A 13,309-nucleotide genomic window follows, 5' to 3' on the forward strand; every position below is an offset into this window, starting at 1 on the left:
AAGAATCAAAATGCAAGCAAGAAGTTAAAAACTTAACAAAGCTGGGCGGTGGTGGCGCACGCCTTTAATCCCAGCACTCGGGAGGCAGAGCCAGGCGGATCTCTGTGAGTTCGAGGCCAGCCTGGGCTACCAAGTGAGTTCCAGGAAAAGGCGCAAAGCTACACAGAGAAACCCTGTCTTGAAAAACCCAAAAAACTGTAACAAAAATACAAGATGATTTGATGGTATGAACAGCAGACTGAACATGGCTGGGAGTAGAATTTGTCTGACGATATCCCAATCCAAGTTTTCCAAACTGGAAATAGGATGAGAACCAAAAAACCTACACATAAGCATATCATATTCAAGCTACAAAATCCAAAATGAAAGGAAATCTTGAAGGACAGCAGAGAAAAAAAAATCTTTATAAAAGAACAAAGACAAGAATTATACTTCTCTCCAGAAACCATGCTAAAAAAGAGAGAAAAGTTTGAAAAAAAAAACTAAACAAAACAAAAAGATTTCTGTACCTAGAAAATTATATATCAACATGAAGCATAAATACTTTCTTTTTAAATTTCATCTTAATTACGTATATGTGTATCTGTGTGTAGGTATGTGCATGTGTGTACAGGCGCCCATGGAGGCCAGAGCTGTCATATCCCCTGAAGCTGGAGATGCAAAAAAGTGTGAGCCACCTGATATCATTCTGGGAACTGAACTCAGATCCTCTGCAAGAGCAATATGCATTCTTACCTATTCAACCATCCTCCAAAGCCATAACCTTTCCTTGAGTCAATAAATCTGAAGATTTCAGCCTGAGGGGAGTAAGAGGAACAGAAATGGATACTACAAATTGTTGTACAGCCTCAAAGACAATCCCTACCAAGATCTCAGCTAGTTTATTTCTAGGAACTGACAAGCTAATTCTAAAACTGACACGGAAATTAAAGAAACCAGAAAAGATGCAACTCTTAGGGAAAAAAAAAAAAAAACAAAGGAAGAAGGCTAACACTTCACAGTTTGAAAATACTACAAAACAAGAGCACTCAAGACAGTCCCTACAGGTGTAAGTGAATAAATTAACAGGCAGGCACTAAACGTCCTGAAACAAGCCACTGTGTCTGCGGTCAACTGATTTTCAACAAGGAGTGCTAAGCTTCCTGATGAAGCAGATGTCTTTAAACAAACTGCACTAGAAGGACTAGACAGTCACTTTTAAAAGGAAATTAATTGGAGGGCAGACATGATGATGTACACCTTTAATCCCAGCTCTCGGGAGGCAGAGGCAAGCAGATTTCCAAGTTTGAGGCTAGCCTGGTCTACAAAACAAGTTCCAGGACAGCCAAGGCTATACAGAGAAACTCTGTTTGGGGGACAGGGAATGTGTTAGACACTTATTTCACACTTTAAAAAGTAAGTCAAAAAGATTAAAAACCTAAACTATAAAACTGTCAGAAGGCACAGAGTAAATCTTCACAACCTCAGATTTGGTGATGGATTCTTGGATACAACAACAAAAGTACCAGAACAACACTGTTTTCCTGGAGCATCAGCCTGCCAGGAAATCCATGGATTCTGAACTTCCTAGTCTGCATGCTTATGCAACCAAGTGCTTAAAATACACCCCTGCCGGGCGGTGGTAGCGCACGCCTTTAATCCCAGCACTCGGGAGGCAGAGCCAGGCGGATCTCTGTGAGTTTGAGGCCAGCCTGGACTACCAAGTGAGTTCCAGGAAAGGCGCAAAGCTACACAGAGAAACCCTGTCTCGAAAAACCAAAAAAAAAAAAAATACACCCCACCTTGTGTATGTGTGTACTTAAGAAAATACACATACACATACACACACACACACACACACACACACACACACACACACACACACACACACACCCTAGTGATTCTGTTTCTTCAAATATACCTAAAATTGCTATGCTATGAGCTCCCAGACTTGACAAAGCAACCCACATAAGGAACTGATAAACTGGAGTTCATGGAAATGAAACACTGGTTCTGGGAAAGAGCCAACCAAAAGGATAAAAAGAAAAGTTACACAACAGGATAAAATATTTGCAAGCCATCTATTTATTTGACAGATGACTAGTATTCCAGACTATTAAGAACTCTCAAATTCCCTTTTAAATGGGAGGTGGTGAGGGGACTGGGGAGATGGCTCAGTTGGTAAAGGAAGGAGTAATGACGCAACACAGGAAAAGCAGATTTACACACTTTTACTAAATGGGGAAAATACAAGCAAATCTAAATTCTAGGGAAGATGGCTCAGCAGGTAAAAATGCTGACTACCAGAGTGCCTGATGACTGGAGTTTGAATCCTTTGAACCCACGTAAAAAGTTGGATGCACCCAAAGTGGTGGTGCTCTCATTTAATCCCAGCACTCGGGAGGCAGAGGCAGATTGATCTCTGTGAGTTTGAAGCCAGCCTGGGCTACAGAGTGAGTTTCAGGACAGCCAGGACTACACAGAGAAACCCTGTCTGGAAAAAAAGAAACAAACAAAAAGCTGGATGCTGTAGCAGCATTTATTATGCCAGCACACTCTTTGGCAAGATGGGAGGCAGAGACAAGAGAACTCCTCAGACGTTCATAGGTCAGCTAGCCTTGAATACACAGTGCAGTGGCAAACAAAGAGGCCATGGCTCAAAAACAAGGTGGAAGGCAAAGCACCTGGGGTTGTCCTCTGACTTGCATATGGGTCACACACACACACACACACACACACACACACACACACACAAATATATATTATACACGCCCATATATATAATATATATACACACCCATATATATATATAAATAACACTAATAGAAAAGACTTGACAGTGAGTCTGAAGCCATGAACATAACACCCTATTTTGCAGAAGCTAGGAGAAAAGTAAAAAGAGCAAATATGAAGAAAGTACACTTTAACAGAACAAGAAATGTTTGCACTGTATCAAGAGAAAGGCAACTGCCAACACAGATGTACGTATAGATTTGATGGTAAAAATAACAGTAGAAATGGCAATCTTCGTGGCAAGCGTGTTTTACTGAGTATCTGTTCACAGACAACCATCAAGGTATTCCTTCACTAATCCTCAAAACCTGTTACTCATACTCCTGTGCAGTCTCCAACAGAAAAGAGGAATGAGCTACATCATCAACAGGATACAACAGTGGGATTTCCAAGATCAGGAACTGAAGATGGTGGCGCTTCTACCATGCTCTCACTACTTGCTATATTCAAACAGCTGTGAGGAGGCTTAACTAGCAACACTGTAAGGAAGGCACCATTACAAGTAATTCCTCATCTTAGCTTAGTTTGCCTAAGATTACAACCTTAAAAGACCCCAAACTTCAACTGATGTACTGACCCACAAAAATAGAGAAAAGACATGTTCTCTGTTTTAAGCTGATAAACTTGGTAGTTAATTAAAAGCAGCAACAGATACCCAATGCCCTTATTATGTGCCTCAACATCCCTGTGACTATTCCTTAACACAGGTTAAGGAATTTTCCCCTCAGGGCCAGGGCCAGAGAGGTGGCTGAATTATGAGCTCTTGCAGGGGACCCAGGGTTTGGTCCCCAGTGCACACACGGTGGCTCACACCCATATTTAACTCCAGTTCCAGGCAATCTACCACTGTCTCTTCTGACCTCTGCAGGCACCAGGCCCACACACATATAAAATCAATGAAATTTCCTTAGATTTGGGATGAGCTCGGTGGTAGAGTGTTTGCCTAGCATGCACCAAGGCCCAGGGTTCACCCACAGCATTACAAAATGAGTAAATTTCCCCTAATTATCACACAGTTGGCAAATGCTAAAATCAGATTAAAAATGAAAGCCAGCATTATTTTTTTATTCTATTTTATTTTTCTTTATTAAGAAATTTTTGCCGGGCGGTGGTGGCGCACGCCTTTAATCCCAGCACTCGGGAGGCAGAGCCAGGCGAATCTCTGTGAGTTCGAGGTCAGCCTGGTCTCCAAAGCGAGTTCCAGGAAAGGCGCAAAGCTACACAGAGAAACCCTGTCTTGAAAAACCAAAAAAAAAAAAAAAAAAAGAAATTTTCTACTCACTCCTCATGCTATCCACAGACCCCCCTCCTCCCACCTCCCAGCCCTCTTTCCCAAGCCATCCCGCATCCCCACATCCCCCAAATCGAGGTCTCCCATAGGAGACCAGCTTACTGAGCCTAGGCAGGTCCAAGCCCCTTCCCACTGCACCAAGGCTGAGCAAGGCATCACACCACAGGCACCAGATTCCCAAAAGCCTGCCCATGCACCAGGGACGGATCCCGATGCCCCTGTCTGGGTGCCCCCCAAACAGTTCGAGCCAAACAACCGTCTTCCGTGTCCTGAGGGCCTAGTCCAGTCCCATGGGGGCTCCACAGCCCCCAGTCCACAGTTCGAAAGCCAGCATTATTGACTACTGCGCAAATGTGCTCCCTATTTCTATACCACGGCTTTTTGTGTGTTGTTTGGGGATTTATTTTTTGCTGTGAAATATAAGGCAAAGTGATCTGATAAGAGCAGAACAAAGAAGAAGTGATTCAGCGAAAAGAAGAAAATGCAAAAGATTTGAGACCATTGCCATGGTGAGTTAAGAGCCTGCCAAAGAACTCCTCCTAAGACTCTCAAACAGTGCTGCAGCACAGAAGAACAGGAGCCACCAACTTCCAGTGCAGGGGACTGAAGACTATCATAACCAAAAGAACATAGGGTTGTTTGTGAACACAAATATAAAGTACAACTTTAGCTGTGAAAGAGCGATTGGGACTGGATGGAATAGAAAACACATCTTTCCCTAGCCCTCCAGGCTCCATAAAGAACAATGCACACAAAAATTTCAGAAATCTCTCTCTCCATATATATCATGTATATGCAAACATATACATGTATTTTAAAGACAAGGTCTCACTATGTAGCTCTGTCTGGTATGGAACTTGCTATACAGACATCCTGGCTTCAACTCAGAGATCTGCCTGGCCTCGTGAGTGCTAGGATGAAAGGCGTGCCACCACATTCAGCCTCCGCAAACACTACATAGTCTACATCAGAGTATCACACTAAAACTGAAGAGCCCATGGAAGACAACGACGACGACGGTGCTACTTCATGCCTTGATCTCAGACACTGGAAGTTTCTCTACAGAACTCTCTCATTTCCTATATCCACTCAAAAATGCTCTAAACAGCACTACAACTTGTACAACTGGACCATATCTAAGAGCAGCCTAATTATTAACTGATTGACCCTGAATAATTTTATTACAAGGGTTAGAAGAGTTTCGCTCAGCAGCAGAGTGTTTATCTATTAAGCCCAAGACCTAGAGTTAAGTTCCCAGCACCAAAAAAAAAAAGGGGGGGAAAGGAGTTAGAGGGAGGTTCTCTTCACTCTCAAACAAACAACCCAGAAGGCAGCACAACTTCAGACCAAAAAGTTACGTTTAAATTTATTTTAAACTGGAAATAAAAAATTTACTTAAAAATCAGAATTGCCAAAATACATGAGGTTCCAATTTCATACATGAGCTTTTAAAATGACTTCATTTGAAAAATAAACCAGCATACACAATCTGAAAAGAAAGCCAGGTAGGGGAGAAAGTAAAAACCAAACCAGGAACACATTTCTTTCCCAGCCAGTATTGAGCGCCATCAAGGAGAAACAGCTAAGACACAAGCAAATGACTGGAAGGAGGGTTATCCACTCTATGCTGCTTGGTATTACAGGGTAGCAAGTCTCGATGAAGAAGTCAGCCACCTACATGCCAGTGGTACCTTTCCTCACACAGCCATGCATTACACCTGAGCACTTGTTAGAAACAAGTTAAAGTGAGTACAACCAGAAAACAGAACACATTCTCTACCAAAATAAGCATCACCCACCATTAAAGGGAGAGCTTCCTGCCTAATGCAATGCACATCAGTAGGGAGAAAAACATTCTCATGCTCAAAGTAGCTCCAGCCCCACATAGATGTAAGAACTAGGAATACCACAGAGGAACCCTCTGAGAATGTCACAAACTATTTCACATTTTTTTCTCTATTTAAATCAGGATGGAATTCATGTGTTCTGAACATATAAAGCCAAACATCCAACTCTTAACACTATGGTTTTAATCAAAGTGCCACTTTTATTGAGGCGAGCTCGCATTTCACTCGACTTCTCTCTTACCCTCATCTGCTCAGTAGAGCTGCTGCTAAGCTCGTCTCCAGACTCGGAATCCTGGTGTGTTCTTTCAGAGCCTTCTCCAGCTGAGTCACAAGACTGCTCCTGAGAAAAGCTAGTCTTCTCTACGTCCAAGAACTCTGGCCCGGGAAAGTGACCAAATAAGCGTGTCCTATTCTGGCTGGAAACTTTGGGAGAATGTGAGTCACTGTTAAATTTTCCGTTATTATGGGTCAGGTCCAGGCTTAGATTGAGAGCCTGGCCTGAATTATAATTGGATCCAAAATTCTGATTGGCATCACGAATAAGACCTGTTCCTTGAACAGATGACGGTGGCTTTCCAAAACTTGAAAGCTCAGGCATTTTGTTCACATTTTCTGTCGATCTCTGGAGATGCAGACTCTGTATCGGCTTCATAGAATTATTTGGCAGTCCAGCTGCCTGCTTCACAGGTGGCATCAGCGCTTTGCGGGTGACCTCCTTGACATACTGCGCTGGCACATAAAACGCTTTGGAATTCTCGTCTGGCCTGACCTGCCACCAGTCGTCGTTGGTCTTCTTCACTAAGAGGTACCGCTCCCCTTGTCTGATGACAATCTTCCTGTCCTTGGCTTCATACTCATAATCATATTCCACCTCAATATACACTTGTCCTGCAGCACTCTTCCCACTTCTCTCAGCCATTTTTACTCAGTAAAACTCACTCTCAAAACTGATGGTATGCCACATTATGCCTTGTTCCTTGCTGCGTTAATATAACACTTCAAATAGAGAAAGAGAGTAAAGAAAAAAATTAACATAATCTAGATTTGATATTTATAAACATTGTACATACCATTTAAAGATGATTACCTTCAAAGCTCAAACGCTATAAAGTAAACATGTCTAAAAGCATATGTCTCATCCTACATTTACGGCACTCTCATTCTAGTTCTTCAGTTATTTAGGATCCAAGAGGAAGAGCAAACACTGCTACACTGGTATAAACCGTGTCCCACAGATGGGACTGCCAAGTCCTCATCCCAGGACTTCTAAAGGTGATCTTATCTGGAAATAGGATCTTTGCAGATGAAAGGTAAGACAAGATAAGATCACTGTGGTGGTTTGAATGAAAATGGTCCCTATATAGGCACATAGGGAGTGGCATTATTTGAAAGAATTAGGACATATGGTCTTGCTGGAATAGATATGGCCTTAATGGAGAAAATGTGTCACTGGGGGTAGGCTTTGACTTTTCAGATGCTTAAGCCAGGTCCAGTAGCTCACTCTCTCTTCCTGCTGCCTACCCATCCAGATGAAGAACTCTCAGCTACTTTTCCAGTACCATGTCTGCTTGTGGGTCACCATGCTTCCCATCATGATAATGAACTAAACCTCTAAAATGTTAGCCAGTCCCAATAAAATGGTTTCCTTTATAAGAGTTGCCATGGGGGCTGGAGAGATGGCTCAGAGGTTAAGAGCACTGACTGCTCTTCCAGAGGTCCTGAGTTCAATTCCCAGCAACCACATGGTGGCTCACAACCATCTGTAATGAGATCTGGTGCCCTCTTCTGGCCTGCTGTCATATATGCTGTATACATAATAAAAAAATAAGCCAGGCGGTGGTGGCGCACGCCTTTAATCCCAGCACTCGGGAGGCATGAGGCGGATCTCTGTGAGTTCGAGGCCAGCTTGGGCTTCAGAGTGAGTTCCAGGACAGGCTCCAAAGCTACACAGAGAAACCCTGTCTCAAAAAAAACAAAAAAAAAAAAACAAACAAAAAAATAAAATCTTTAAAAGTTAAGAATTGCCATGGTTAAGGTGTCTCTTCACCGCAATAAAAACCCGAAGACAGTTATATTTGATTAGAATGTCCTAAAGTCCCTGTGTCACTATCTTTTTGTTATATTACTATATGTGTGTGTGTGTTCCATATATGTATATACATATATATGTTTATGTGTGTTTGAGCACACGTGTGTGCATGTCCATGGGGAGGCTCAAAGTATTTCCCTCTATTACTCTCCAAGGTATCTTGCTAAACCCAGAGGTTTGGATAGTTTGGCTGGCCAGCTAGCTCTGAGGATTCTGTCTACACCTGCTATGTGATGGAATTATAGGCAGGCTGCCACACCCAGCCAGCACTGCCTATGAGCTAGGGATCTGAACTTTAGTCCTCAGACTTGTGTAGTAAGCATTTTACCAGATAAGCCTTTGCCCAACCCTCCAGCTGTGCCTCCTCCCACATCTTTAAAAAGGAAGGAGACATTTAGAAACAGAGATGGGAGAGGAAGAGGTAGCTGAGTTAGTAATGTGCTTGAATAGCATGCATGAAGGCCTGGACTCTGCTCAGTACCTGTGGCTCTTCCCAGCACTTCTCACCCTGCCCCTACCACCCTAAACTCCTCTAGCCCAGGGGTTAGGCTTCACTTCCCTTCCTCCAGCTTCTCATTCCTGTATAAACCTGCCACTTTGGCCCCTCGACCTCCTTTCTTCTCTCTTGGTCTGCTTGCCCTCTCTTCTCTTGCTCTCTTGCCCCCCTGCCCGCCCCCTGCTTCTCTCATGGCCCAGTTCAGTCTGGACCCTTCCAGATGTCTCTCCCTCATATCCACAATAAAAATCCTTCTCCTCAACCATATCTAGGAGTGGTCATGTCCTCATCTTTATTCACATCCTAGGCTACACAGCAAGTTTGTGGTCAGCCTGGATTTATGAGACACCTGTGGAAAGGAAGAAAGGAAGAAAGGAAGGAAGGAAGGAAGAAAGGAAGGAAGGAAGGAAGAAAGGAAGGAAGGAAGGAAGAAAGGAAGGAAGGAAGGAAGGGAAAGAAAAAAAGAAAGAAAGAAAAAAAAGAAAGAAAGAAAGAAAGAAAGAAAGAAAGAAAGAAAGAGAAAGGAAGGAAGGAAGAAAGAAAGAAAGAAAGAAAGAAAGAAAGAAAGAAAGAAAGAAAGAAAGAAAGAAAAGAGGAACGAAGGGAGGAAGGGAGGAAGGAAAGGAGGAAGCAAAGAAAGAAGGAGAGAGAGAAACAAAACAGAAGCATCAAAAAGAAGACAAAGGCAGAAAGGAGCAGAGCATCAAGGATTCCCAGCAAGCACAAGACGCCATGATGAAGCAAGGCAGGATCGTCTCTAAAGTCCACAGAGGACAAGCACACTGCCAATACCAATACTTGGATACGTTTGAATAAGGTTCTCATCGTGTAGCCCAGGCGGGCCTTATCTGCCTACTTCAGCCTCCCCACTGCAGAGATTAACGTCACTGTTTAAAAACCACCCATTTACAATACAGTATCACTGACCCAAAATTTTAAAAATTTGAAACTTTTTGCACACTAGCATGGCCCAAGTGGGAAATTTCATGCCTGTTCCCAAGTGATGGGTCACAGCTCGAACACAGATGCAAGTGTTACTGTACACTGTGTGTAGAAACAATCATTCTCTAAGATAAAGTCAATAAGCTGAGGTGGTAAGTAAATTGATTACCAACACAATTTCAGGCTGGGCGGTGGTGGCGCACGCCTTTAATCCCAGCACTCGGGAGGCAGAGCCAGGCGGATTGCTGTGAGTTCGAGGCCAGCCTGGGCTACCAAGTGAGTTCCAGGAAAGGCGCAAAGCTACACAGAGAAACCCTGTCTCGAAAAACCAAAAAAAAAAAAAAAAAAAAAAAAAAAAAAAACACAATTTCAGCACCTGCGATTTATTTCTAGACAAGCTACTTGAGTTAATAAATACAGTAACACTGTTTAAAAAAAATTAAGCTTACCTTAGAAGGCTGTAAACATCTGGTGTTTCATTTAAACCTATAAAAATAAATAAAGTTGTTTATTATCTCTAACCAAGATTCCTTAAAGGAACATAATGTTGTGTATAATTCTGAAGCATAAATTTTATGATAGTGATAGGAACATAAGGGAATATTATATGATTTCTCAGTGCCATGCCCCAACAAAACCACTCGAGCCACTGAGATCGGTGTGGCCACTACCTTCGCTTGTTCCCATTACTATTTCAGCATCCCTTACTTTATTCTGACAAACAGTAATTTTTTTTAAATTTTTGATTTATGATAAACAAATTTGGTAAAATTGCTAAGATAATTGTTTCTCCAAGTTCATGGTATTCAGTGGGCATAGATAATAATATATGTTTAAAGTTAACACATTTTTTACCACAGATTACTTTTTACAAAAAGGGAAACAGACATCATAATGCTTCTTTTCAATCAAGAGTCTTAAACCAAATGATCAAATCTATCAATCAACAGTGAATACCTAAATAAGACACACCTAAAGTGCAGACTGTCACCTGTACTGTGTTTCACCTCATGCAATGGTTACACACAAATCCAGAAGGCAAGGTATTCCATTAGACAACAGAACTAAACTCTTCAAAGAGTCATGAAAACTAAAAAAGGGAAGAGACTCCTCAAAATCAGACATTTCTATAAGCAAAACTGTTTGGTTAGAAGTACCTAAAATTTACCACATCCAAAATCTACTTCCTGTCTCTATACCACCCCTATCCTGTCACATCTGCTCATCACAGTAAAGAGAGCTTCCAACCTTTGAAATGTTCATCTCTGTTTTCATACATGACTGGACATTGGTCACTCTGTGCTTTAATCCCACACACATTTTTCACAACTTTTCAAAAGTCCATCCTGATGGCAGCAGAGATGGCTCAGCAATTAAGAGCACCTGCTGCTCTTCCAGAGGACCTGAGTTCAGATCCTAGCACCCACACTCACAGCTATACGGAACTCCAAGCCCAGGGAATCCAAAGAACTCTTCTGGTTTCCATCAAGCCACCCCACACACACATACAGAGAGATGTAATACACACACACACACACACACACACACACACACACACACACACACATACATCATTAAAAAAAAAAACAGCTGGGTGGTGTGCACGCCTTTAATCCCAGTACTCGGGAGGCAGAGGCAGGCATATCTCTTGAGTGCAAGGCCAGCCTGGTCTACAGAGTGAGTTCAGGACAGCCAGGACTACACAGAGAAACCCTGTCTGGAAAAAACAAAATAAAGCCCAGAAAGTTCATACTGAATCATATACATGTGCAGTACAAAAAACAGAGGCAGACAATAAATACAACAGTGGTCCCTAAGTTGTCAATAAAGCTGAAAATTGTTGTCATGGCATCCTAACATCCTAGTATATCACATTAGTCATGTTTGTAGTAATACTGATGTACACACAACTACCAAGGTGCAGGAGTATAAAAGGCATAGTATAAACAATTAAATGCAGAACATAGCACTTGATGATAATAAATGACTGTTATAGTTGTATTTCTATACTGTATTTTATTGATATTTTAGAAACTATGATCTAATACATATACTTGTTTTTTAAAAAGTTCCTACAACAGTCTGGCCATGTAATGCTGGCAGCACCATCATACATTGTGTGTTTACTTCAATAAGGCACATGAAGTAAGTGACTGTCCAGGTCTGTGTAAACACACTGATGGTCCAACAATGAAGGAATCAGCCAATGACAGATTCTCACAATTCTACTGTTAAAAGAAACATACTGTACTTTATTCTGGGGTGACTTAGGGTCCCCCGCCTCCCCAGGGAAACAAAAAATAAAAAGTACCTTTGAAGACACAGAGATAAGTAGGAAAATGCAGCTACTTTTCACAAGGCTACTGTAGCTTAGAAACATCAAGACTGCTCAGACAGTGATTGCTTCATGCTAGTATAGAGAGGTTGTAGCACTGGAGAACAGCAGTGGATTACAGGCCAACCCATGTTCCCTCTACTGCCAGGCCTTATGATTGCACCCACCCTAGTAACTACAAAGACAAGTATGTACAAACAGAAAGAGAAGGATTATACAAGGGAGTCAATCTCACTGGCTCAACATGAAACATTCACTCTACAGCTTTAGATAAAGGCGGTAAGATGTGCAAAGGTAGGGCAAATGTGGCAGTTAAATGATATAATCTATATAGAAAGGTATTCTCCTATCAAGGAGGATGAAGTGAATGAAATGAGCAAGACAACACAATGGAAACAGAGAATAGAAGCTACACATAGATTATTAGTCTAAACAGAGGTAAGAGGTAGGGAATGAAACTGGAAAGCCCTAAGATAACTGTTAAAATCATAAACATCTAAAAAGTTACATAGAAGATTATACACTATAAACAATTTCAAGAAAATCAGATAAAATGAAAGAAAAGTCTTATTATAAACTATTGAAAGATTGAGGTATTCATGGGATAGCTCTAAAAACAGATTTATGTGAGAATTATATACAACTGTGTGAATCATTTATTCTATTTTGTGTAAGAACAAGCTACATTAAAATGAAAGCTTACTTTGGATTTATTTCTTCCTCTTCTCCTTAGATTAGGTCAAAAGCTGTTTATTCTGATAACTTTAGACAGGCTTTTGCTTATTTAACTAGAGAACTCTCTCACCAGAACACTCCTGAAATAAAATCTATTCAGTACTTATTACCACATGCCTCTGTCTGTGTTCATCCCAAACACAAATTGCTAAGCACCCAATCACCAGAACATTCAGTTTTTGCATATCTACTGCTCTGAACACCCCCTGCTTTTCTCAGCAATTTTTTAAATGTCCACATGAGACTTTCAGGTCTCTTGCCAGTCTTCCTTCCTTGCTGCAATCACTTCTTCCTTATGTTTCAGCAAACACAGACACACACATAAGCACCTACTTACATCTTCTGTATGTATATGGGGGGGTGAGAAGCTGTGTGTGTGTGTGTGTGTGTGTGTGTGTGTGTGTGTGTGTGTGTGTGTGTGTGTGTGTGTGTGTGTGTGTGTGTGTGTGTGTGTGTGAGATCCACCTTGCCATACCAACCTCAGGTATTCTCAGGTGCCATCCACCTTGCTATTTTTTATTTTTATTTTTGTTTTAATTTGGGTTTTGTTTGTTTTGTTTTAAGACAGAGTCTTATCTCTGTGAGTTCGAGGCCAGCCTGGTCTCCAAAGCGAGTACCAGGAAAGGCGCAAAGCTACACAGAGAAACCCTGTCTCGAAAAACCAAAAAAAAAAAAAAAAAAAAAAAGACAGAGTCTTACTAAGTAGCTCTGTCTTGGAACTCGCTATATAGATCAGGCTGGCCTCGAACTCACAGAGATCCTCCTCCCTCTGCCTAGGATTAAATATGTGAGCCACCATACC

At 41.7% G+C, this 13,309-nt stretch overlaps 1 protein-coding gene across 5 annotated transcripts in view; it reads right to left on the reverse strand.

Moving 5' to 3' along the window:
• The window catches only part of Arhgap12 (Rho GTPase activating protein 12), a 104,050-nt gene that overhangs the window by 72,211 nt on the left and 18,530 nt on the right, over nt 1-13,309 (reverse strand). For 4 of the 5 annotated variants that reach the window (XM_052727441.1, XM_052727440.1, XM_052727439.1 and 1 more), the window contains exons 2-3: nt 9,887-9,923; nt 6,152-6,906 (exon numbers count right to left, since the gene is read on the reverse strand). In XM_052727441.1, the coding sequence (XP_052583401.1) occupies nt 6,152-6,829 (678 nt within the window). In that variant the 5' untranslated portion in view covers nt 6,830-6,906; nt 9,887-9,923. Of the gene's footprint in view, nt 1-6,151; nt 6,907-9,886; nt 9,924-13,309 lie in introns of those variants that run through there. The other variant, XM_052727443.1, reaches the window with a different exon arrangement.

The sequence above is a fragment of the Peromyscus californicus genome, unplaced genomic scaffold (assembly GCF_007827085.1).
Source record: "Peromyscus californicus insignis strain IS unplaced genomic scaffold, ASM782708v3 Scaffold_8__1_contigs__length_139910024, whole genome shotgun sequence".
Lineage (NCBI taxonomy): Eukaryota > Metazoa > Chordata > Mammalia > Rodentia > Cricetidae > Peromyscus > Peromyscus californicus.